This window comes from Aphidius gifuensis, linkage group LG1 (genome assembly GCF_014905175.1).
Source record: "Aphidius gifuensis isolate YNYX2018 linkage group LG1, ASM1490517v1, whole genome shotgun sequence".
Classification (NCBI taxonomy): domain Eukaryota; kingdom Metazoa; phylum Arthropoda; class Insecta; order Hymenoptera; family Braconidae; genus Aphidius; species Aphidius gifuensis.
Genome location: NC_057788.1, coordinates 22,626,682 through 22,653,185, shown reverse-complemented (window position 1 = coordinate 22,653,185; position 26,504 = coordinate 22,626,682). Strand labels below are relative to the sequence as shown.

The 26,504-nt window shown below is 24.2% G+C and overlaps 5 protein-coding genes across 8 annotated transcripts; 2 read left to right on the top strand and 3 right to left on the bottom strand.

The window, feature by feature from the left end:
* Nucleotides 1-2,619: 2,619 nt before the first annotated feature.
* LOC122853344 (5-methylcytosine rRNA methyltransferase NSUN4) lies at nucleotides 2,620-4,461 on the bottom strand. Its single transcript, XM_044153757.1, is given in 6 exon segments — nucleotides 2,620-2,772; nucleotides 2,850-3,112; nucleotides 3,206-3,395; nucleotides 3,397-3,451; nucleotides 3,485-4,262; nucleotides 4,327-4,461. Coding segments are annotated over 6 exon segments (1,518 nt in total). The 5' UTR covers nucleotides 4,414-4,461; the 3' UTR covers nucleotides 2,620-2,627.
* Nucleotides 4,462-4,683: 222 nt separating this feature from the next.
* LOC122853336 lies at nucleotides 4,684-14,843 on the top strand. Its single transcript, XM_044153744.1, has 8 exons — nucleotides 4,684-4,950; nucleotides 6,837-7,360; nucleotides 8,177-9,384; nucleotides 9,499-9,856; nucleotides 9,969-10,353; nucleotides 10,445-10,707; nucleotides 10,800-10,984; nucleotides 11,199-14,843. The coding sequence occupies exons 2-8, from the start codon at nucleotides 7,208-7,210 to the stop codon at nucleotides 11,260-11,262; spliced, it is 2,616 nt and encodes an 871-aa protein (XP_044009679.1). The 5' UTR covers nucleotides 4,684-4,950; nucleotides 6,837-7,207; the 3' UTR covers nucleotides 11,263-14,843.
* A 424-nt stretch (nucleotides 14,844-15,267) lies between these two features.
* Nucleotides 15,268-16,802, bottom strand: LOC122853322. 2 transcript variants are annotated; one of them, XM_044153724.1, is made up of 3 exons: nucleotides 16,710-16,802; nucleotides 16,385-16,537; nucleotides 15,275-15,621 (listed from the first exon to the last, which is right to left on the bottom strand). In XM_044153724.1, exons 2-3 carry the CDS (start codon nucleotides 16,394-16,396, stop codon nucleotides 15,331-15,333), a joined length of 303 nt encoding a protein of 100 aa, XP_044009659.1. In that variant the 5' UTR covers nucleotides 16,397-16,537; nucleotides 16,710-16,802; the 3' UTR covers nucleotides 15,275-15,330. The 2 variants fall into 2 exon arrangements, with proteins under 2 accessions (XP_044009668.1, XP_044009659.1); XM_044153733.1 differs by lacking the exon at nucleotides 16,385-16,537 and having other exon boundaries at nucleotides 15,268-15,621; nucleotides 16,710-16,799.
* Nucleotides 16,803-17,187: 385 nt separating this feature from the next.
* On the bottom strand, nucleotides 17,188-26,218 carry LOC122853299 (tudor and KH domain-containing protein homolog). 3 transcript variants are annotated; one of them, XM_044153697.1, is made up of 10 exons: nucleotides 26,199-26,218; nucleotides 24,734-24,761; nucleotides 23,904-24,006; nucleotides 23,408-23,816; nucleotides 23,121-23,336; nucleotides 22,904-23,061; nucleotides 22,589-22,809; nucleotides 18,046-18,226; nucleotides 17,745-17,981; nucleotides 17,188-17,674 (listed from the first exon to the last, which is right to left on the bottom strand). In XM_044153697.1, the coding sequence occupies exons 3-10, from the start codon at nucleotides 23,997-23,999 to the stop codon at nucleotides 17,429-17,431; spliced, it is 1,764 nt and encodes a 587-aa protein (XP_044009632.1). In that variant the 5' UTR covers nucleotides 24,000-24,006; nucleotides 24,734-24,761; nucleotides 26,199-26,218; the 3' UTR covers nucleotides 17,188-17,428. The 3 variants fall into 3 exon arrangements, with proteins under 3 accessions (XP_044009632.1, XP_044009616.1, XP_044009624.1); XM_044153681.1 differs by lacking the exon at nucleotides 26,199-26,218 and having other exon boundaries at nucleotides 23,904-24,010; nucleotides 24,738-24,857; XM_044153689.1 differs by lacking the exons at nucleotides 24,734-24,761; nucleotides 26,199-26,218 and adding an exon at nucleotides 24,222-24,349 and having other exon boundaries at nucleotides 23,904-24,010.
* On the top strand, nucleotides 18,826-22,587 carry LOC122853314 (speckle-type POZ protein-like). Its single transcript, XM_044153712.1, has 6 exons — nucleotides 18,826-19,356; nucleotides 20,727-20,955; nucleotides 21,025-21,323; nucleotides 21,460-21,660; nucleotides 22,012-22,162; nucleotides 22,238-22,587. Exons 2-6 carry the CDS (start codon nucleotides 20,778-20,780, stop codon nucleotides 22,504-22,506), a joined length of 1,098 nt encoding a protein of 365 aa, XP_044009647.1. The 5' UTR covers nucleotides 18,826-19,356; nucleotides 20,727-20,777; the 3' UTR covers nucleotides 22,507-22,587.
* Nucleotides 26,219-26,504: the final 286 nt, after the last annotated feature.

Here is a 26,504-nt window from a genome sequence, read left to right as displayed (position 1 = left end):
AGGGCTGTTTTATCAGGGTTATAGAACAGGAGAAGAGGTATTTTTTGAGTCAACAAGTTCAACGCCATCTATTATTTTTTTTAAGAAGTATAGAGTAAACACATTGACATATTGTAGATAGAGGAAGGCTGTTTTATCAGGGTTATAGAACAGGAAAAGAGGTATTTTTTGAGTCAACAAGTTCAGCGCCGACTGTTGTTTTTCGTAGGAACTATAGAGTAAACACATTGAAATATCATAGATAGAGTAGGGCTGTTTTATCAGGGTTATAGAACAGGAGAAGAGGTATTTTGTGAGTCAACAAGTTTAGCGCCATCTATTATTTTCTTAGGAACTATAGGGTAAACACATTGAAATATCATAGATAGAAGAGGGCTGTTTTATCAGGGTTGTAGAACATGAAAAGAGATATTTTTTGAGTTAACAAGTTCAGCGCTACCTATTGTTTTTTCCGAGAATTATCCTATAAAATTTTTTAAATTTATTATAAAAAACTTTGAAAATACCTCCTTGCTCATTCTATGTTCCTGATACTCCAAAATTTTTTTTTTACCAATAATTTTTCGAAATTTAATAGAAAAAAAAATTTTTGAGTATCAGGAACATAGAATGAGCGAAGAGGTATTTGATATTTTTGAAAATACCTCCTTGCTCATTCTATGTTCCTGATACAAATCCAAGATTTTTCCACAAATTTTTTGAAATTTGATAGAAAAAAAATTTTTGAGTATCAGGAACATAGAATGACCGAAGAGGTATTTTGATATTTTTGAAAATACCTCCTTGCTCATTCTATGTTCCGGATACTAAAAAAATTTTTTTCTATCAAATTTAAAAAAAATTATAGAAAAATCTTGGATTTGTATTAGGAACATAGAATGAGCAAAGAGGTATTCTATATTTTTGAAAAATCAGCGCCATCTATTGTTTTTTTTTGGGAACTATAATAGGTAAACACATTGAAATATCATAGATAGAGGAGGGCTGTTTTCTCAGGGTTATAGAACAGGTAAGGAGGTATTTTTTGCGCCACACCACGAAGCGCCATCTGTTGTTTTTCTTAGGAACTATAGGGTAAACACATTTAAATATCATAGATAAAAGAGGGCTGTTTTATCAGGATTATAGAACAGAGAAAGAAGTATTTTTTGAGTTAAGAAGTTTGGCGCCATCTGGTGTTTTTCTTTAGGACTATATAGTAAAAACATTGAAATATCATAGATAGAAGAGGGCTGTTTTATCAGGGTTATAGAACAGGCAAAGAGGTATTTTTTGAGTCAACAAGTTTAGCGCCATCTATTATTTTTATTAAGAATTATAGAGTAAACACATTGAAATATCGTAGATAGAGGAGGGTTGTTTTATCAGGGTTATAGAACAGGTAAGGAGGTATTTTTTGCGCTACACTACGAAGCGCCATCTGTTGTTTTTCTTAGGAACTATAGAGTAAACACTTTGAAATATCATAGATAGAGGAGGGCTGTTTTATCAGGGTTATAGAACAGGCAAAGAGGTATTTTTTGAGTCAACAAGTTTAGCGTCATCTGCTGTTTTTCTTAGGAACTATATAATAAACACATTGAAATATCATAGATAGAGGAAGGCTGTTTTATCAGGGTTGTAGAACAGAAGAAGAGGTATTTTTTGAGTCAAGAAGTTCAGCGCCATCTATTATTTTTTTTAAGAACTATAGAGTAAACACATTGAAATATCGTAAATAGAGGAGGGCTGTTTTATCAGGGTTATAGAACAGGAGAAGAGGTATTCTTTGCGCCACACTACGAAACGCCATCTGTTGTTTTTCTTAGGAACTATAGAGTAAACACATTGAAATATCATTGATAGAGGAGAGCTGTTTTATCAGGGTTATAGAACAAGAGAAGAGGTATTTTTTGAGTTAACAAGTTCAGCGCTACCTATTGTTTTTTCCGAGAATTATCCTATAAAATCTTTTAAATTTATTATAAAAAACTTTTGAAAATACCTCTTTGCTCATTCTATGTTCCTGATACTCCAAAATTTTTTTTTTACCATTAATTTTTCGAAATTTAATAGAAAAAAAAAATTTCGAGTATCAGGAACATAGAATGAGCAAGGAGGTATTTTTAAAAATATCAAATACCTCCTTGCTCATTCTATGTTCCTAATACAAATCCAAGATTATTCCACAAATTTTTTGAAATTTGATAGAAAAAAAAATTTTTGAGTATCCGGAATATAGAATGAGCAAGGAGGTATTTTCAAAAATATCAAATACCTCTTCGGTCATTCTATGTTCCTGATACCCGAATAATTTTTTTTTCCTCAAATTTTTTGAAATTTGATAGGAAAAAAAATTTTGGAGTATCAGGAACATAGAATGAGCAAAGAGGTATTTGATATTTTTCGAAATTTTTTGAACAAGTAACTCATTTTTGAAAAAAAAAAAAAGAACTTCGCTATTTATACCAGAAACATAGAATCATTTTTAGCAATTAGCTTTTAAATCTTTTAATATTATCTCTAGAATTGCTAATGGATTTAAATTATATCGAAAATATTTATATTTATTTTTTTATTTACAATTAAAATCGCCAACAAGTTTAATGTAACACATACATTATTGAAATATTTAAATTACAAATAATTCACTTAATTCTCACTATTTTACTAAAATACATTGGTCCCCAATTATGTTTTTTAACTGGTAAAACAATTTGTCCATATTTCAATCCAAAATCATTGCCAAATTTATAAATACAGCTTAATGGTCCAAGTGCTTCTTTCATATCTCTGTAAAATAATTTAAATAAAATAAATTTAATATCAACTTTCATATGAATTTGATTTTTTGATGGGTGATTACTTACTTGACAATCATGACTGAATCACTTTCCTCCCACAGTTGTTTTAATGCCATTTGAACAACACCATCATTTTGAATTGGACTTAATGAACAAGTTGAATAAACAACAGTACCACCTGGTGCAATAAGTTTCAAAGCATTGAGTAAAATTTTAGCTTGATATTCTGGTAACTGAAGTCTTTCCTTGATTCTCGTAGGTTTAAAAATATTATTGTCATCTTCATGTAAAGAATGACGATCAGTTGTACAAGGAACATCAACTAAAATCTGTATAAAAATATTTACAAATATTATTTACAAAGAAAAATCACTACAATCTTGTAGCAATTTTAACAATAATTAAATTCATTATGTTCTTACTTTGTTATATACATTGACATCTTCCAAATCACGACCATCTGCATTAGTAATAAATAATCTTCCTTCCCAAACATTTAAATCACCAAGATACTCATTCATCACAACATTCATCTGATTAACTCTACCCAATTTATTATCATTAGAAACAAGAACTTTTGGCATTAATGTTTGAAGTGCAACAAGAGATTTACATATCAGCATTGTAGTAGCAATGTAATATTGATCCTCCATCCATGCAATAGTAATCAACCTTTCGTATAATAAAATTAATGCTCTTACTTAGTACATCAGTTTTGCTTCTTTTTGGAATTGGAAATCTTGAATAATTATCAGAATCAAATGTATATATTTTTAAATGTTCAGGAAAATTTAATGTATTTTCTTTAACAACATTTATATTAAAATCAGCACTTTTAGTATAATAATTATAATGATCTGATTCAAAAACATAATCATCAAGTCCTTTAAGTTTTGTTGCAGGTATATATTCATAAAGACTTGATGATGTCAAACCAATTGACGGTTTAACAATTCTATGTTCATCAATTTTAGCAGTAGCAATATCACTTTCTAATGCTCTCATTTTAACTGGATCTAATGGTTTATGTGATTTTTTAATAATATCATCATCGTCATCATTATTATTATTATTTTTTTGTTTAACCATATTTGAAGTTGCTTCATAATCACTTGGAAATAATGTTTGTAATTCAGATTTTGTTTTTCTTTCAAGTAAACTTCCAAATGATTCATCATTTGATTCATCATTATCATCATTATTTTTTTGATTAATAAATCCACTTCTTGTGTCTCTTTCAATTTTAGCCTGTTTATGAGCATTGTATAAATCTTTTATATTCATTGCACCAAGTAATTGTAACTTGTCAACAGTTTCTTCAACATCACCAAAATTATTAACAACAGCAACATACTTTGAATCCTCTTTTAATAATGCTGCTCTAATGTGTGGCCATATTCCAGCATAAACTGATGCATAAAAATCATCAAAATGATGAAGTGCTTTGTCTCTTGCACGTACTTTTTTTTTAGCCATACTCTAAAATAATTAACAATTTAATAATAACAATTGTTTGTGATAATTTTGATTATAAAATATTTACCCAATGATCAGGTCCATGTCCATGTCTATTTCTAACACATATTTTAATTAATCTATTTATATTTGTTCTACAAAATATTTGTGACATTATCAATGCTAATTATTTAAATTAAATATAAAAATTATAAATATTTATCTAAAGTATAAATATATTGTTTTGAATGCACACACATTTGTTATTAATATTTAAAGGTTAGAACACATTGTTATTATTATTTTTCTAGTCGGTAATGTCGTAATTTGATGATAACTCGCTGGTTATTATTGACACTCGGTAAGTGTAATCTGCCACCTGTTGTCATAATTAAACACCAGATGATTTAATTTTGCGTTGCAGCGACGACGCCTGCAAGAGTTCAGTGCTCTCTCCTCTCGTTGCAGAGAGAGCATCACACACACGCACACATGCATATTAAGTAAAGACAAAAAAAGAAAATAAAAAAAAAAAAAATAACATTACACGCAAAAGTGACAGTTCTTAGCGGTTCTTATAGTGTCGGTTTGTGTTGACATATATGTTATACTTCTTAAAGACAATAAAACATCAATATAAATAATCAAAAATGTTAATAATAAATAAGACAATAACATTAAACCACGTAAAACTAGAAAATAAAAATTCAAGGTAAGTTCATTACTGTTGTTACATATTTTTTTTTACTCTATTTTCATTGTTTTTTTTTTTTTTATCTCAAACAATGAATAGCTTAAACGCAATAATCAACTAAACAAAAAAATAAAAAAAAAAATAAACTCTTTCATCTTAAACAAAACAAGTGTAATACATAAACTTAAAGATTTTCTATCTACAATTTATAAATGTTACCAATAATTTCATATTGATTTTAAATTTTACATTGAAATACATGCATATATTTGAAAATAAATGAATAATCTTATCATACAAAAAAATAATAATAAATAGTTAAAAAATATAAAGAAAAAATAATATAATAAATTTAAAAAAAAATTAAATTTAAAATATATTTCGTGTTTTGTGTATTGTCTGGATTGCATCGTGCGAATATGCTTCAAAACTCTTTCCACAATTTTACTATTATTATTTTGTGTATATATTTTATGTACTATATACAATACAAAGTACATAAGTACCTACAAGTACTATGTACATTGTACAGTGTGAGTACAAAACACGATATTGCCTCTACTATTTTTTTTTCTCCTCACCAACCCCTTTTATTTATTTTTTTTTTTGTTTTTAAAACTTGGCCACTCCTTATTTTGAATTTAAAACATACGTTAATATTTATGACACAAAAATTATGTATTATGTTTTTTTTCTATGACAATGATGTAAGTGTTTATTTGATCATTTAATTTCATGTCATTGAGTAGACAGTTGAATTACTGTTTAATAAAATTTGATTGATATAAGAAGGCTGTAGTTTGTTGTTGATAGTTAAATTGTTTAAGGGGAAAACTATTTTTGATGGATGTTTTATATGATACACAATGAGGGGATTTTAAGTACAAGGGGTAAAGTTTGTGGTGGATTATCGTGTAAAGAGATTAATTTTTTAAAATATTAACTTATGATAAATCGATTTGTTATTTAACTTTTAGAACTAGAACTAGAGTGTTGCTTTTATAATTTAGTTGGTTTTTAAAAATAGTATCTTGTTTTTTTTTATGACTTTTTAAACCGACAATAGATGTATTTATATTTTTATGTTGCTCCAAATTGATACAAGTATTTATTACCTATAAAATTTAATTGAAAAAAAAATATCTATGCACCGCATTTTTTAAAATACTATAAACTAAAAATGATAACTCATTTGTAGGTCTAAATAATGACAAGAGACTTTTTTAAAAATAAAATATAAACAGTTATTTTTTGTTAATATTAAATATACATTTAATTTTTGTTTTCTATATAATAAAAGTCATAAAAATATCAAACAATAATTCATAATTTTATTGATTGCAAATAATTATTAAATAAATTGATATAATCAAATTTATGATATTACAATTCATCAATAAATTTATTGTATCAAATAAAATTTCCATATTGAATAATAAACATCAGGTCATATATAAACAATAAAACAAAATATTCATATTAACATTAATAAATTTATCACAATAAATTAATCTATAAAATTTATATACAAACATGAATGTTAATAATATAAAAGTTCATGGTCAATGTTGTTTATGACCTTGATGTTGAACAATCTAAAAAACATTAAAAAACAATAAAAAAAAATCTGTTGCTTATGTGATTTTTAACATAGTATTTTAAGCTCAGTATATTAACTAATAGTAAAAAAAAAATATAGATCAATGCTACTGGTCTTTTGCAGGACAAAGATAAAATTTTCAATCGGTTCATGTGTGTACATTGTCGACAATGCACCAGCAAACAATTTGATTAAGTAATCCCGTGTAAATTTGCATTTAAAAGCTCATTATAAATTTCTCAATAGCAACGCATAAACTAGACCTTGAATATATAATGATTTTTTTTTTTATTTTTTTTTTTAGATAAAATAAGGCAAATCATCATCAAATATTTGGAGTTAACATTTGATGAATATATAACAAGATGACATCTTGACTAAAACATCATTGGACAATACAAATAACAGGCGAGTATTTATTTATTATTTATTTGTTTCATTTTTGGAAAACAAAAAGAAAAAAAAAACATTTAATGAAGAAGAAAAAAAAAAAGAAGCCAATTATTAAACGAGATATTTGAAAAGTTAATTAAAGGGTATATTGATTGATACATAAATAAACACATAAACATATGTATATAAAACATTTTAATCAAAATAACGAAAGATAAAAAAAAATTTAAATTTCGGAATGAATCATTGTAATGGTTTATTGAAAATACTGGGTGGGGAGGCATGGAAGCTGAAAATAGCCGGTTGGCACATCAGGGGCTGCATCATCATCATCATCAACATGAACATCATCATCACATTCAACAAAATCATCATCAACTTAGTCTATCCAACACTGGTATACCAGGACTCGATGTTGTAAGAGCCCTGCATCAGGTGCGTCATTCAAATAAATAACAACACAAAAAAATATATATATTATATTTAAAAAATTATTAATTAAAAAAATTAAAATATAAATAAATATACATTTATATAATTAATACTAACATAAAAAATATTTAATTTAAAATATTAACAAGTTTATTTTATATTTTTTATTTTACTTTTTATCAAATTAAATTAAATTCTCATAAAATGCTTTTAATAGTTATTTGATATTCTCATTAAGCTATATACATTTAAATTGAGAGTGAAAGTCATTAAACAAATAGACACTATTGTCTTTTTAATTTTTCATTATCATTTTTTATTTTATATATTTTCATCTAGAAATTTATTTATAATAATGCATTTTTTTTTAAATATTATTTTTGTTCATATGCCTGGAAGATAAAATGCAAAATAATATAAAATATAATACATATGAAAATTCCGGTAAAAGCCCAGGTAAAAAAATAAAAAAAAAAAAACATTTGTTGGATATGTATTTATATTTTTTTTTATTATTTTCTATTACTTTTATTTCTACCCTTTGATCGCAAGAGTCAAGGACGTTTACTCTAAAAACCTGGGTATAAATAAAATAAAATAAAATAAAAAAAAAAATCGTCAATCGAAATACAAAATAAAAAATGAATAAACACAATTTCAAGTTTTATCTTGTGAATATTGTTAAACTTATTTATTTCATATGTAACATATACGCTATGAAAATATCAGTTACATAATTACAAAAAAAAAAAAAAAATATATAACTAATAATAATAATTGAATGTATTTAATTTTTATTTTTTTAATTGTTAAAAATAGACAGTGATATCATTGAGATCAGCATTGGAATCATCACGTGAAGAATTACATAAACTTCGTAAAATAGTTAAAGATTACAAGGGTGAAACATACAGTGAAATTGTTGAACGATTGTCGTTGGAAAATCACGTACTGCGCCGGAAAATAATCAGGCGTGGGGATAATATAACTGATGGTGCATGTATCATCAGTCCAGAACAAAATCTCGATAGTACAACATCGAAAGTATCAATACCAGTAATGTCAGTTGATGCGTCAACGTCAAAGGATAAACATCAACAAGAAGATCATACTATGGAAAATACAGTAGAGATAAATAATGATGATAAGATCAAGGTCACTCATGAAGAATCAGCTGTTATCCTTGAATTATCAACAGCTGATGTTCAACAAGTGCTAACAAATAATAATGATGATGATGATAATAATAATAATAAATGTGAAATTATAAATATTGAACAACAGATAAATGAAGATTCATCAACATCATTGATACAAGATGTTGAATCTCCTGAACAAGAATGTGCTGGTATTATTTATCAAAATAATATTGATGATAATTTAAAAAATACAACAGATTCAAGATTTGATAATAATCCATCTCCTGGATGTACCAATGATAGAAATATTTGTACTGGTGAATCAGAAAATGATTCTGAAGAGTTAGATGACATTGAATTAATATTTACAACTGATGAAAATTGTCGTGAAATAAGTATGCAAGAAGTTCTGGTATCTATAACGGAACCTGAAAATTGGCAACAACCAACTAAAAAAATTGTATTACAAACATCACAAGAGCAGGATGAAACAATTGCCCATGACATTGAATTAGAATGTGATGATGATGAAGATGCTGATGCTGATAATAATGATGATGAAGGCGACGATGACGAGGACGATGACAACAATGAGCAAACAAATAATATAACAACAAAAACATGTACAAGCTCAGTTGACGAAGCTGGCTCATCACAATATTCATCTGTTGATCGTGGTGAAAATGCTGATCATTTTGATAGTGTCTCAAATCCACGTTTACAAAAAATATGGTCCCAATGCTCAGTTTTAGTTGAAACTGATATATCAAAATGTGGTGTATTGGATCAAATTGATCATCATCATTATCATCATCACCATCATCATCATCCAATTGTTCACAATACTGAACGTAGAAATACTGTTGCTGGTCCATCAACATCATACAGGTAAATATATATAAATGTGTATTTTAAAAAAATAGTACAATTTCATTATCAAAAAAAATAGTTCGACCCATTTTTTTTTCTTTTTTTTTCTTTTTATTTTTATATATTTTTTAGACCGATCATACATCGGGAGACACAGGGCAATTATGGAAGACGAAAATCATTAATACCATTGCGACCAATTATGGATAACTGTGCAAATGGTGCACGTAGAGAAAATGGTGTACAAACTGATATATCAGCATTACCATCACATTGGAAATCCGAAAGTTATCTTGCCCATAAAGTTGCACATACTTTTACCACATTACCCAGTAAATTTTCCTTACCAATTAATTCAGCTAATCGTTTAAAATTATCTGATAAAACACGTGAAGCTAGACGTGTTATGCTTTCTGATATTAGTTTTACAAGTATGGTACCCGAATTATCTAGAAGCGCTGATCATTTAACACTTGATCTAAAATGTCAGGTAATTAACTAATCAATTATTAAAAAAATATATATAGACATACATTATATCTAATAAATTATTGATTTTTAAAAATTGTTTTGTTTTTTTTTTTTTGTCCATTTAAATTTAGCAAACACCTGAATGGCATCGACCTGATTGTCCGATAACAACTGGTAATCAATGGCCAAAATCAAATATGCGTCTTGGCTTACATAGTCCATGTGAGTGTCGTGTATCAACTGAAATATTTTCATCAAGATTTCGTAGCTCTTTGGCATCAATTCCTTCACCAGTTTATGAAGTTGGTGGTAGTCCACCACCACGTCGTCAAACTTGGCGTACAACAAATCCATCATCATTTGAAACATGGAAACATGGTAGTAATATGCCATCAACATCACGTTTAACATGGTCATCAGTACCATCATCACCAACTCATACTTGTCCATTTTCAAGTAATAAAAAATTTACAAAAAATCCATCAACAAAATCACGTCAAAAAGTAACATTTCAAGGTAATTAATATATTTTCTTTTATCACATATATGTATATTTATTTATTTATTTAATTTCATAATAATAATAATATAAATTTAATTATTACAGAAGGACCAATGATACGCGGTAGTATGCCAAATTTACCATCTGAAATAAATTGTAGTGAGACAAGTGATTCAACTGAATCATTAATTGATGAAGCTGAAGCTTATTTACGACGTGGTATTGATTCAATACTTAAAATATCAAGTCCAGATCGTGATTGTTTATCTGGAATATCAACACGTCGTAGACGTTCACGTAGAAATTCCGAAACAGATGTAACTCGTAAGGATTTTTTACCAAAAAATGCAAGACCATTTTTACCAAAGGTAAATATCAAAATGTAAAAAAAATATAATATTATTCTTTTATTATTATAATAATCTTATTTTTTTGTTTGCTTGGTTTTTTTTTATCAAAGCATCCTCGCGATTTAAAACTGGATAATCTCGTGAAAGTAATATCACCTGAGGGAAAAGTTCTTCAGGGCAAGGTCAGATATGTCGGGCCACTTCCAGGCACTGAAGATATTCATGTTGGTGTTGAATTACCAACAGACACTGGCACAACAGATGGAAGTTTTCATGGACGAAGATTTTTCAACTGGTAATAAAATATTATTATTATTTTTATTTGAAAGAAAAAAGAATTCAATTTTCTTTTTTTTTTAAAAAAAAAAAAAAAGCATTGAGAAAAGTAAAGTAAATAAAAATAAAAAAGGAATAGTAGAAAAATAGTAAAAATAAAAAGTAAATATATATCTTTGATTTTAACTCAATTTATATCTTTCTTTGTTTCTTTTTTTTTATTTATTTTCTAGTGAACAAGATTGTGGAGTCTTTGTTCCATTCAAGAAAGTCATACTTGCCTGGTGTACCATTTAAACTTCACCATCAAACTTCTGATATATCGAAAAACCAATTTGCAATATTTTCAACTCAACCAACATAAAATATATTTCAATATCAACTGAACTGCAATTGGGATCAATGGAAATAAATCGACTTATTGCATATGCTTGTCAACGAAGGGAAAAAAAAAAAAATAAAATAAATTTGCTGTGAGTATTAAACAACTAAATATCTCAATTTTATTATATATAATTGACAAATATAAAATTTACTTTTTCAATCAAATCATTTTCAAAATTACGTAGTAAATATTTTTAAATTTTATTCACTCGTGAAATTAATAATCAAAAAAAATTAAAAGCTAAATGAAAAATTAAATTGAGATATTATAAAATTATGAATTATCAAAGAGCTTTGATAATTAAATAATAATTTCAAGAAAATACATTGTTTGAGGATTCTTGCTTCGGGCAAATCACAGCAAAGTTCGATAATTAATGATGACATATATTTAAAATAAATACATATATAATAAAAGACAAAGTATTAGAAGAATTGTTGGACGTACAATATTATTATTGATATTAAATTATTGCCAACTATGTCACAGGTAAATTCCAACAATTGCCAATTGTGTTTATTATTAAAAAATTACTATCTAATTTGTCACAAATTGTGACTAATTCAATGGGTATTAGCTTCCATGGAATATAATAATTTTAATAATTTCTTTCTTTTGCAAATAACAATTTGATTTTATTATTTATTGAAATTAGTATTTTCTGATAATCCAACAGTATTTAATTTCCAATGTTAGTATTTTTTTTTTTTTAATTTAGTTTAATTAGGTTTTTTTAAATACAATTTTTTATTTAGTATGATATTTCAAAAGTTATATAATAAATTCTGTAGTTATATTACAAACTCAATTAATTGTACTGATAGTACGCCTCTTATCCCAATTTCGCGTTGTCTATATCGAACTCTTGTCGACTTAAAACAATTCAAAATTCGTTATCGTTCCACTGGGTGCAAAATTAAGTTCCATCTTGCATGTCAACTTCGTACAGCACCTGTTAATGAGTGAGTGAATTTAATTTCATAAAATATACATGTAAAAGATAATTTATAAATATATTACAAACGCATTACAAATGCACAAATAATTTGAATCAATTAATAAAAATAGAATTAAATTTTAAAAAATTGATGTAAATAAATGTTTATAAAAATACACATTTAGGTATTTTTAGGAAAAAATGTATATAATGATAAATTAATTATATACTTTTTTTTTTCTTCTTTTAAATTGCCATTTTAGTACAACCTATTATCATTTAGTACAATGATTCAATTGTGATCGTGCTTTATTAATTTTATTTTTTTTTTTTATTATTATTTTTATTTTAAATTCTTTAATTATATTATTATAACAAAAAAAAAAAAAAAGCATCAACACGCAGTATTTTCTATTGACTTACAAAGAATATATATATATTTAATTTTTTTTAATTATTTTTTTTACGTTTACTTATATTTGAAAGAAAAAAAAAAAAAAAAGAGGTACTATTATTTTATTTTTTAAGATTCAACGTAAAGTTTTAAAGTTATATATTTTATATGGTGCAAAAGTGTATAATATTTGCGAAACAATCGGGCTTATATTGGATGTTTTTAATCTTTTTTTTTTTATTGGATTTTTTATCTATATATTCTTTTTTTTTTATCGAAAGATCTGTAGGTTTTTTTTTTTTTGATTCATCATGAAAAATTTATGTCATTATTAAACTTTCAATGAACATTTCGAGTAAATTTCTTTTTTTTTTTTTTGCATCAGTATTTAAAAATATTTCAGATATAATAAATTATTTTATTGTCCAATAAATTTATAGTCGAGTGAAGGTATTTGTTGATATTCAATCGAGTGAAATGATAAAAAAGAATATTTGTTACAAGGTCACATTAAAGCTTTGGCGTAACATTCAATCATTTCGATCGAAATATATATTCACTAAATAACAATGGTCAAATATTGTCCAGTAGATTTTTTTCATATCCTTTTTATTTATTTTTTTATTTAAAAAATTTAATACTTGGTATTTTCAAAATTAATACTTGTCATTATTTTTATTGGTTGAAATAAAATTTAAACCCCGTAAATTAATTAAATAGATAATAATTATTATTACTATTATATCAGGCAATCATAAATGTGTAAAAATAAATATAAAAATGAAATAATATAGAGTAAAAAAAAATAAAAATAATATAGTTAACAAAATAAAATGAATATTAGGAAGAAAAAAAAAGCTCTTAAAAAAAAAAAAGTTGCAAGTGTACCTGTTCCGATGATCGTGTACACAATTGATTATATTATTTAAAAAAAATTTTAGAGTGTCACGATCGGTTTATCCTTCAATATTTAGATTTCATTATTATTTGTATTATCATTATCATCATTATTGATAGATAAGCTAGCATCGTTATGTAAAAAGTAGGTCGAGGAGCTTTTGTAGTGAAGGTCTATAGTGTAAACATCTAAAATATTTTGGGAAAGCTTTTTAAGCATGTTTATAATTTGCTCATTTAAATTTTTTAGTCAAGTAGAAGCATCTATACTCAGTCATGTTAATTTTTTTTTTTTTTTTAACGAACCTACTATGCCCAAAATTTTTAATATTACTGAAATTAATCAAAAATTCTAATTGATCAAAAAAAATAAATGTATAAATATTATTGATACATTTAAAAATTAAAGAAAAGCTATAAAAAAAATTTACAATTGTGAATAAAAGCTCCTTCTTACTTTTGATCTTATTCAAAACTTTGCTAGCTTATAAATTATTATTTTTAAATCGCTCTTTATTATACGTATCAATGTATAATATTTGTGATGTTGATTCTATGAACAAAAAAAAAAAAAAAGAACAAGTTAAAAACAAATTAATTAGTCATTTCTTAAAATGATAATTAAATTTGTGAATGCAAATTAAATAATTTTATTAATGTTAATGCAAAAATAATAAATAAATAAAATATATGTTTATAAAAAAAAAAAAAAAAAAAGTAGTTGTGAGAAAAAATATTGATGTCAAAAGAAAATAAATAAATACAAATATAAGAAAAAATATATATATATATTTCAATGTCATAATAAATGTAGTGAGGCTTGATATTGGAAAAGTATTTTCGAGTTTGAAATTTGACTATGTAAGAAGAGATAGTTTGTCAGAAATCGAAATAGTTTTTAGAAGAAAAAAAATGAAAATTAATAATAATAATGCTATAAAAAATTTATACAACAAACAAGAAAGTTTAAAATATAGAAAAAATAATTGATAAATTATTTAAAATGATACTTAATTATTATTGATTTCGTTTATATAATTTATGATTAAATTTAAAAAATTATTTATTATTTTTTTTTTCATTTGTGACAGAGAATAATAAAGGCTTATAAACTTTCTCAATTAGTCGATTTCAATCTCGAAACTTTGAAAGTTTGTCAAAGCGTGATATTGACAATGCTCTCTAATTTGTGCGGTTTTGAAATGAAAGATAAAAAATGGAACAATGAAATAAAAATAAATAAATAAAAGACATAAATATGCAGATTATTAAGCAGAAAATATTTCATCAAATAGCTTTTTCTCTGATACTTAATAAAAAAAAAACTTGCAGCAAATTAAAAAAGAATATATTTTTCAAAAAAAAAAAAAACTATCAACAGTAATTTAAATATTAAAAAAAAAATAAAAACAAGCTGAATATTTAAAACATTTAGAATACGAAACGAGTGTTGAGATAATTGAATTGAAAAATAATTATTGATTGTGTGTGATTTTAGTTTGTTTGTGAAAATTAATTTAAACAAAAAAAAAAAAATGCTACAAATTGAATAATGTAATTGAATGATAATGAATATGTTTTGGCTTTATAAAGAACTGATGTACCGAAGATGAAAAAAAAAAATAAATATATGAAAAAATAAAATAAAACTTGTTTTCAAATGTTTTTATTTAATAACAACCTTTATTTACAGATATATTGATTTATTATTAATTATTTAAACACCAAGAATATATTGTTAAATATTTATATTCATTGATTAACTGGATAATCAGCAAACCAACTGAATGCACCATTATTACCAGTTTGTGCTCCAAAATCAACATAATCCATTATTTGTGAATTTGATCTTTCAATTCTTGGTACTTGACTTTCTGGCTCATTTTGATGAACAACATAGGCTTCAGTTTGTCTTGGTAATCTTTGAACTTGTTGTACAACTGGACTTAATTCAAATACATCAAGTCCATCAATTGGTATTGCAATATATTTTCTTCCAGCAATTGTCATTGATACTCCAAGTATCAAAAATACTAAAAAACTCTTAAAAAAATTAAAAAAAACTTTAATTAATTTATAATTTAAAAAGTAAATAATTATATTAAATTAATAAAACAAAAGTTTATTCTACAAATATATATACATTAAATAAACTAAACTAAATTTTCATGAGTTAATATTATAATATTTCTCATTTATAAGTTTTTAGTTTTGAAACAATTTTGTTCATGATATGCAATTTTAAATAAAGGTTCATTCCCCGGACAATAATCCCATTGGATTACCTGTATGATGACGTAGTTATGGAAACAACAATAATTATACAGACAGAGAGCATTGAACACATACATATCACTTGAACAAGTTGAGTTTAGACAACTTGATACAACAAGAACGTTAACCCAATTCCATTATGATATAATAATTAAAAAAAAAAAAAAAAAACAATTATTACGAGTATCAGTTTCATATGTTAAATGTCATTCATGATAATTAATTATTTTTGACTTGACATATATATTTTGATGAATTATTTACTCACGGATAAACAGAGAAAAAAATAATTATGTTTGTTAAATGCTGGAAGGCAAAATGGTCAAAATTAATTAAATAATTAGACCAAATTTACTCAATTAAATAATTGTTTCAGCTTGTTTCAATAATGCTAACGTAAATTATTTACTCATTGCCATCAATGCAGTGTAATATTTATTGTTAGTAAACATTTTTTTTAATTAAATAAAAATTGACAGATTAATTAATTTAAAAACAAAAAAAGTAAATGTAAATTAAAAAATATATTTACCAAAGAATTCATATTCCAATTATTTGTTTAACACTGCAGCAACGAGTTTAGCACTGAATTTAAAATCATTGAGTCAAGTGATTTTATACAATTTCTTGTCTATATTACTTTCACAGATTATTCAATTATATTTCACGAATTTCTCGTAAAATACTACTTGTAAAAAAAAACAATACGTAAAATAAATTATATAAAATACCATGAAAAACAAGTAAATATTCAAATATAAAAAAAAAAAAATTTAATTAAATATTATTATTATTTATTTATTGTATGGTATCGTTGTTTATGATCATGTTTTTTGTGTTTTTTTTTTTTTATTTACCTGTGGTTTGTCTAGCCCGACTCTCAATTCCCGGAAATAATTTTATAATAAAAAAAATTATTATAAAGAAAAATTAAATAAACTTTCTGAAAATGTTTTTTAATCAATATATATATATTTATTTGTTATTTATTTATATTATCAACAAAGTTGAGTCTTTTTTTTTTTTTTCTTCTTATTTTAACAACAGCTTACTTATTAAGATTGATCGATGATTTGATAATTTAATGATTAAGTCAACCGGGTATAATGACATGAAAATGATAAGAAATGAAAAATAATAATGCTTTTTTTCACAGAGAACGAAAAGATAAAAAATAAAAAAATAAATTTGTATCTCTGGAAAATATGCAGCTTTATAACACGCTATTCAATTGAATTATTAATAATATTCAACATTTTTTAATATAATAATTCTTTTTTTTTTTTCTTTAAACTCTAAGAATACGTATACTGCGATTCGCAATAATTTTTAAGGCACGTGTAGAATACAGTTATACATTAGCGAGAAAATATTTCTATCTCAATATCAATTTAAGTGATAAAAAAAAAAAAATACTTTGTATATCAAGGGCATCCAACATTTATTTCCAATAAATAAATAAATAAAATACGCAACACGTGGATGACCTTGACAATACATACTTTTTTTTATGAAAATGAAAAGAAAAATAAATAATAATAAAATAAAAAATATAAAGGTAGCTTTTGAAGAAGCATTAGAAAATTTCCATTTCAGATTCCACTGATTCTTCCTCAAACTCCATACCACCTGGTATTGCATTTGATGTTGGCTTCCATTGTGAATTTCCATTTGTTGAATATTCAATTTTATCACTATCTTTATTATAAATTTTATTATCCTTTATATTTTGTTCTTTCTCAGCTTCAATCAATTGTTGAGAAGAATATTTTACTGGTGTTACTAAGTCAATTTCTTCAATAACACTATTGTCATATGACTTCTGTAATAAATAATGAATAATAATATTTTTTTTTTAATAAAAAATATAACTAAGTAAATTATAAAAATACCTTTGGTGTAACAAGATCAACATGTTCAATGACCTTTGATTTTTTTAATTTTTCTGGTGTTTCATTATCCAACATTGTTGTATTTTTGTTACTATCAGATTTTATTGGTGTGGGACTTAATGAACCTTCATGACTTCGTCGAGATAATGAAATTGTTGAACTTGATGTTGACCAAAGTCCTTCTGATTCCACTACAGCATAGCCATCATCAACCATTTGTTTTCCTACATTAATATCCTAAAAAAATTATCAATAAATTATATCAATTATTTTATTGTATAAAATATTTATTATTATTTACTTGTCCATCATTTTTATCATATAAATCAACACAAGGTATTGGTGATCCTTCTCTACGTGAACAACCAACACCTGATGTACGCTCTTTGTATCTACGAACTTTGGCAATTAACACTTTCCAATCAGCACACCATGTTAAATCCATAAATGCTGTTATTGCATCATTACTCCATGTTTTAGATCTGTAAAAATTAAAAAATTAAATTAAATATATTAATATACAAATTAAAAAACAAAATTTGAATATATATATATTTTTTAAAACACAAATTCATGATAAATGTTTGATAGAAAATCATGAAATTTGTGAATAATTATTTCTCTTGGGATTGCTCAAACCAACAATACATCGACATACATTGTCTCTCGAGAATACACGTGGAAAATCACTATTATAATTAAAATATTTTAATAATAAAAATAAATAAAAATTATTCAAATAATATAAAAACCTTGAAAACTTTAAAAAATTAATTTTTATTTTATTTTCTTTCATTTTATTTATTTATTTTCTTTTTGCTGTTTAATAAACTTGCATACTCAAGGTTTCTTATATATTATCAAAGTTTTTTTTAAATTAATATGAAGCTCAATTTTAGTTTTAATAAAAAAAAAAATAAACAAACAAATGATATGAATATAAGTAAAAAAAAAAAAACAATTAGATCAAAAGAAATAAATATTTACAATGATATTAAAAATGATAGAAAATTATATATTTATTTAAGATAATAATAGTGAATAAATCCTTATTATGACAAATAAATAGAATGAGTGAATGGCAGGTAAATGATGCCTCGAGGTTGACTATATGCCATTTATAAAATAAGCATACAAGTATCTCGTGTGTGGTATTTTATATGCTTTTTTTTTTTTTCTTCATTTCAAGTGTGTGCCAGAATGAAAATGCGTGTATTCAGCAAGTGTCTTTTAATACAAAATGACTTGGAATTTCAGGCTGATCTTCAGTCGTGTTTTGAACTCATAAACGTTAGCATGACCTTTTTTTAATTAGATTCATCAAAAAACTCATCAATAAAATATATATAATAATTTAATTATTTATAATTATCATTGAATAATTAATTTGTTTTTATTTTAATTTCAATCAAATATTGTGATTGATGAATGAGAATATATGTTTATATATTTGTTGATTAAAAATTAGTGAAAACCACAAAGCTTAATATATCGAGGTAGATTATGCCTCATTGAATTTCAGTGACGCTTTTGATAAATTATTCTAAAATCAGCGATTAATTTGTGGTGTGTGGAATCGATCCAACCACAACAACAGTAATTTTAATTCGAGGTGAGTCAAGGACTACACATAATTATTATTCTTTATGGTGTATTTGTTTGATAATTAAATTTAACAAATAAATATATTAATTATTTTAAATATCAAATCAACAGCACATGAACATCTAATAGATTATTGCATTTTTATTTTTTTTATTTAGCATGCTTTATCTACCACCTGTTTTTTTTTTTTTTTTTTGTCATTTTTCCTCGCTGATAAATTATTATTATCTTTTCACTGAAAAATACTGTGTCAATTTATTTTCATATTGTGTTTTTTAATCAAATTTTCCTTGAATTAATATCGTTATTTTGTGAATAGTAATTTTTTAATTAAATTAAAAATAAATGAACTGTTTTTTTTTTTAAATACAATGGAATGCACTTTGTTAAATTAAATTTCTAAAAATAATAAACTCATGTAAATTTAAAATTAACTAAATAAAAAAATTTATAGAAAAGAAAAGCAATCAGAGAAAAATAAATACATATATATATTTTTTCAAAATAAAATAGAAAATAGAAAAAAAAAATATTTGTAAACTACATTTGCATACATTTCAATTGCCAAAGAGTTATTTGGAATATAGCCAAACATAAAAAACAAGAATGAAATTTATGATATTTAAAAGCTGATAAATTAATCTAAATAATATTATAATAATCGCATTGTGCGCATTTCCTGATTCAATAATAAAATTAAAAAATATAATATTTATTTATTTAGATATGACTGAAGCAGTAAAAAAAAAAAAAAAAAATGTTTTTAAATAAATTAAACAGTGGTTTAATATTTATGAAGGTATTGAGAAAAAGCATAAAATAAAATGATAATGAAAAAAGAAAAAAAAAAAACCAACAACTATTATAATGTCTGATAAGCAATTTTAATTTTCAAAAGTTTATCGTGTGGTTGTTGGCACTCTTAGTGATAGGCACGAAAAGTTAAGCCGGTTTAATTACTGCGCGTGCCAAAACACGATGTGTTTTACTATTCACTAATACACTAGTTCAAACTTGATGATTTTACAATTACACTACAATCATGCATGACCGAAATAATTTTACCTCTCATGTATTCGACCCACTAAAAATCAAAATTTTACTCTTCAAATTATCCATCCCCATATAATTCCATAAAAAAATAAAAAAACACTTTTAAAAAAAATACCATCTGATACTCGATAATAATTATTATTCAATTTTTATATTTAATAGAGTGTATAAATATTTTTTTTTTTTTTTTAGAGTGAAAATTGTGCACTATGTTTACTCAAGGTTGATAGAATGTAAAAAAATTATTTGCCAATAAAGTCTACTATATTTCAAACAACATAGAATTCACTGAAATATGAAATAATAAAATTTTTAATATTCCAGATATTTGTTTATTAAATAAACACTGTATATTAATTAGAATAAATATCAACAATGGAATTATTAGTACCAACAGTATCTGATATTATTTTTAAATACTCATGGACAATTAAAAATTATAAAAAAACAATATCGAAAAACCATACAATTGATAGTCCAAATTTCGATATTAATGTGAATAATATAAGCAGCAGTTGGAGTTTGTCAATAAGATTTTGGAAAGGACCCGAAGGTATGAAAAGAAAAAACCTTTATAAATTTAAGAAAACATATAAAGCAATAAATATTTTTTCATTTACAGGAAAAAGAATAACAAATCCAGTTGTATTGTGTTTGAATATGTTAAATTGTACAGTTGATGAGATTGAACAGGCAAATATACGTTTTCAATTTGGTATATTTAATACAGCAACAAATCATTGGGAATATTGTCAAGTTAGTCGTACAATATTAGAATTAAAAACAACATCAAATATAATATCACTTGGTTATCGTGATTTATCAATTGTTGATAAACATTTTAAAAAGAATGGTGATGTATTATTAACAGTTAAAATTCAAATAATACAATGTGACAATGAAAAGCACAATTTATCACAGGTATAATAAAAATTAAAAAAAAATTAATGAATTTTTGATTTATAATTAAAAATAATTTCAAGTATAATTTAATTGGGTCAAATATTTTATGATAATTTACTTTTTAAATAAAAAATGACATTGAATATTAATTTAGGATATGGCAAGATTGCTTAAACATCCAAAATTTGCTGATACAAAGCTAACATGTGGTGGATCAAGTCACATAGAAATTCCTGTTCATGGAAGTATTATTGTTGCACGTAGCAATGTACTTGCTGATATGATTATACCTGTTGATGATATTGGTATTGCAAGTAATTGTCATAATAAAGAGGATGATGAATCAAACGAACGAGTGAATATATGATACAGGATTTTACTTTTCATTTTGTTGTTATAAATATGTTTTTTATTATTTCATCTTCTTTGAATTTAATTTTTATCATTGATAATTTAATAATTTAATAAAAATTTTTAGCATGTGCTATTCTATTTTTTTTTTTTTTTCAAATTGCATTTCAAATAAAAAAAATATTATCGAATTTTTTTCTTTTTTATTATTATATGTGCTTGTTTAATTGAATTTATTGGCTTTGTTTGTTGTTCAGTGTTATGTGTGAAGACGATTCAAAAGGTTTTTTATTTTATTTTATTTTATTAAATTTAAGAGAGAGAATTTTGTTTAAATTTTACTGAATCCTATCAGGTTTCTTCCTATCGTTTTACTTTGGCACTACCTGATCTTTCACGTGAATTAACTGAGGAATTGCTGAGATATATTTACAGTGATCATATTGATAACTTGGATAACTTGGCAAGTCAACTATTGTCCTTGGCCGAGAGATTTCATATAGAAGGTAAAATCAATATTATCAGGATTCCAGAATTTTATAGAGATAAAAATATAATACAGACGTGTTATAATGATATAGGTCTTAAAGAACACTGTGAGAGAAATTTAATCGAATCATTGGTGCCAGATAATGTAGCATCATTACTTTTAATTGCTGATGAATTTAGTTGTGACTCTTTAAAACGTGCTAGTCTTGCATATTGTGAAGAAAATGCAATGTGTATTCATAAAAATTTTACATGGAAAATTATGGAACAAGTTAATCCAGAATTATTTAATGAAGTATGTGAAGCTGGTATTGGAAGTTCAACTTCAAGTAATATTGATGACAGTGAATTGAGTAATTAATTAAAATTAAATAAATAAAAAAAATATTTATGACTGTGTTAATGTATGTATAAATAAAGTAAATATATATTTAAAAACTTACATTGGATTAATATTGGCAACACAACATTCAACTGCTTGAAAAGTTAAACTTAAAAAATCAGTTCTTAGCTCCATGATTGAATCACGTTTGACAATTTGATGATCACCATAATCAAGAAAAAATACTTCGTATTTATCATCATCTTTAATGTCCATTATTTCACCACGATACCATTTGTTATCAAAAGTATATTTTGTTGCTACTATTTGACCTTGTGTTATCTGAAAAAAAATATAATGTTTTATGTAATTAAATCTTTGAGCTTGTGTATAATACAACTATTATTATTATTATTATCATTTTTATAATTCTTACATCTTTTAAATTGTGCATCTCTTGATTTTCTTGGTTTTCATAATAACTTGTCATCTCTTTGACAAGTGCATCTAGAGCTAAAGTACCTGTACCAACAACTTGAATCCAAAACTGATTTGGTGTTGTAACAGCACTTACATAAACTTCCATAGTTCCTTCTGATTAAAAAAAATTGAATTAATAATTGAATCATTAATTTAATAATTATTAATAATACCATGTATATCCAATTTATCTTCAGAATGAACTTGAGCCTCTGTTTGACTAACAGCTGAATTTCTTCTTGAATTTTTACCACGTACTGGTCGTGATAATTGTCCAGCTTCTAGTTTTTTTTTAGCTAAATTAAATTCTTCAATTTTATCTTCAATCAAGTCAGTTGCTTTTTTTATTTGTTCTTTTGTTCCTACGATAATTAATCTTCGTTGATCATCTAAAAATAAAACAAAAAATTAAATGATTTATTTACAATGAGGTTTATATATTTATTTTAAAAGTGTCTACCATCATTTGGACTTGAATTTTTATCCAATATTATTTTAGCTCTTGTTATTGCTTGAATATCATTAGCCATTTGACATCTATCAGCTTGCATAATTGAATAAAATTTTGTTGGCACATATAAATCATAATTAGTGACTAATGGCTGATTGTTAATTAAATTTTTAATCATTGCTTCAGCTAATTTAACACCCTCTTGTTCACCACGTATATAACAAACACGAGTTGGTTTTTCAACATTATCTTCAGCAAAATTTATTTTTGTTGATGTATTACTTTCAATATTTTTAATTGTTTGTCCACCACGTCCAATAATCATTGGTATAAATTGTCTTAGTATAGGAACTTCCAAAAGTACTTGATCTCTTTTTTTTGATTTTGTTCTAATTGAATTTTTCGAATCATTTTCATCCTATTAAAATTAAAAAAAAAAAACAATTATTATAATAATAATACTATCACTAATAATAAAAATTATAATAATAAAATATTTATTTACCTTTTTTAAGAGAAAATAAAGTACACCAACACTAATGCCTGACAATGAAATACCAATTAAAATTGGTAAAGTTATTTGTTTAAATAATAACTTCATTTTTTTGTTACCTAATTAAAATAATAAATTTAATTATATTTATATTATTTATAATATCAATAATAAATCTATCAATTTATTAATTTTTATAATTTTTAGGTGATGTAATTTGAATGTAACCTCAAAAATATTCGAAAAACTTCAAATAAATTTGATCAAATAAATAATCAACAAAGACATTATTATTAATTTATATTTATTATTTAATTTACTAGTACCTACCAAATTAATTACTCAAAGTTGACAATTAATTGTTGAATTATTGTTTATTGTTTTAAATATTAACAAGAGGAGAGAAAAAAAAATGAAAACATAAAACCGTTTTGTTTGAAAGTGAACAGTGCTGCCAATGGCCTTGACTCATCCGCGCGCGGGACTTTATTATTATTATTGTGATTATTATGAAAATTTTTTTTTTCCCTTTTTCCTCAATGTATTATCTCTTTTTTTTATATTGCTTATTAATAATGAGTAATGAGTGCTGAAAAAAATTTATAAATAACCACAACAATAATGTAAAAGTCTACGAACGTTGAGTCATTTAAATGAGTCATAAATTATGACATCATAAGTCATTAAACTAAACACTTTTTATAAATAAATAAATTTGATTATACCTATATGTAATTGAATTGTTTAAATTGTTTTTTTTTTCAAGTACATTCATGTAATTAAATTAGTAAAAAAATTTCTATTCAAAACGCAGTGAATTTATGAATTTATTATTTTATTACTTACATTCAAGTTATCTAGTTGATGTTAATGATAATTTTGCAATGAATACACCTGACGTAATAAACAAGTTTAGAATCTTACTAGCAACCTCAAGTAAACCATTTCCCAAGACGAGTTCCAAGATAAAAAAAAAATTTTAAAACACACACAACACACACATTTTAATTTTATTTATTTTTTCGTTTTTTATTTGGCTCAACTAATCCATCAATCAAAATACCCATTGATTTGTTTATTTTTAAAATTAACCAGAAGCCTTAAAATAGCTTTAAAAAAATAATATTATAATATATAATTAATTGTTTTTATTTGAGTTTAAAAATATTTAATTTATTTTTATTTTTTCTATTTTTAAATTATCATTAATATTTATGCAAAATATATAAAATTAATTTGACCTAATTATTTATTTTTAGTTGTTGTTAAAATAATACATCAAAAGAAGAAAAAAAATTATAATTTAAATGTATATTAGAGCTTAAAATAATAATAATAGTAAATTATAAAATTTCGATTTTATATATTTTTAAAAAATTTATTCAAGTATCATTTTAATTATAAATAAATTTTCAAACTTCAATCATTTATAAGATAAAATATACGCATGTATATATAAATAGTTATTTCGCTGTTCTGTTTTCCTGATAATGTCTAAGCATTTGTGCTTACACATCACTGTATAATAATGTAAATAAAATACTTTTTGCATGTACCAACTCTTCTACAATACACATCATAGACTAACATATACTTATGTTTAAAAAAAGTGTGTATTAGTTTTATATATATAAATATATTTGTGGGTACCTATGTACTAATAATTTACAACTCTTTTTATTCTATGTTGTCCTGTTAAGGTCTATCATGAGTCAGTTCAATACCTGCATTTTGCTCTCCTTGTATTGTAGTAGATAGAAATTTTTTTTTCTATCGTACAAGTATCCCACAAACATATCAAAATCAATTGACATTTTAATAAGTAAAAAAATAAATAAAAAAATAAAAAAATAAATGAATAAATAAATAAATAAATAAATAAATAATATCATTCAAAATCTTAGTTCAAGTTATTTCGAAATTTCGATTTTTTAATTTTCTTCTTATCAATTATTTGCAGTTGGGCTAATGTTTTTTTATTTTTTCTACAACGAAAAATACAGTTTCGATTTCGTCGTTGTTGTAACAATGGAATTTATTCTAGACCCATTGGCTTCTGTTTTCCTGTTACGCGACGTTTCGAAATGTCTATGAAGCGTTACAATTCACCCACAATAGGTATACATTTATTATGTTATATATCCTATTTTGTAACACACAGTTCACATACATGCTATATGTGGAAAAAAAAAATCATAAAAATTATGTCAATAGTAATGCAAGAGCTTTTTGTACTCGCATATTATCCTGATTTTATAGAAACGATTCGTCGTCATTTCAAACAACAGCTATCGTTTATAATTACTGATGATAATTTTGCAATATGATAAGATAATAAAAGTCATATTGATTTGACATTAATATTAATAAATTATTAAAAATTTTAAATTATTTTAAATTATTAATATTAATGTCAAATCTATTTGACTTTTATTATCTTATCAAATAGCAAAATTATCATCAGTAATAATATAATAATATAATTTTTTATTAATAATATATATATTTTTTTATAATAACAATAATAGTTTTATAAAAAAAACTAAATGAAAAAAAAATAGAAATTATATTTTTTCGAAATTATTTCGATTATATGCTTTATTTTGTTATTTA

Excerpts from the sequence above, each read along its gene's own strand:
- LOC122853336 (XM_044153744.1), top strand. The coding sequence starts at position 7,208 with ATGGAAGCTGAAAATAGCCGGTTGGCACATCAGGGGCTGCATCATCAT. Across the intron at positions 9,385-9,498 it reads GGTCCATCAACATCATACAG|ACCGATCATACATCGGGAGA; the intron begins GTAAATATATAT and ends TATATTTTTTAG. Across the intron at positions 10,354-10,444 it reads TCAAAAAGTAACATTTCAAG|AAGGACCAATGATACGCGGT; the intron begins GTAATTAATATA and ends TAATTATTACAG.
- LOC122853314 (XM_044153712.1), top strand. The coding sequence starts at position 20,778 with ATGGAATTATTAGTACCAACAGTATCTGATATTATTTTTAAATACTCA. Across the intron at positions 21,324-21,459 it reads AAAAGCACAATTTATCACAG|GATATGGCAAGATTGCTTAA; the intron begins GTATAATAAAAA and ends ATATTAATTTAG. Across the intron at positions 22,163-22,237 it reads CGAGAGATTTCATATAGAAG|GTCTTAAAGAACACTGTGAG; the intron begins GTAAAATCAATA and ends ATAATGATATAG.
- LOC122853299 (XM_044153697.1), bottom strand. The coding sequence starts at position 23,999 with ATGAAGTTATTATTTAAACAAATAACTTTACCAATTTTAATTGGTATT. Across the intron at positions 17,982-18,045 it reads ATGATAAAAATGATGGACAA|GATATTAATGTAGGAAAACA; the intron begins GTAAATAATAAT and ends TAATTTTTTTAG. Across the intron at positions 17,675-17,744 it reads TTGATCTTGTTACACCAAAG|AAGTCATATGACAATAGTGT; the intron begins GTATTTTTATAA and ends TATTTATTACAG.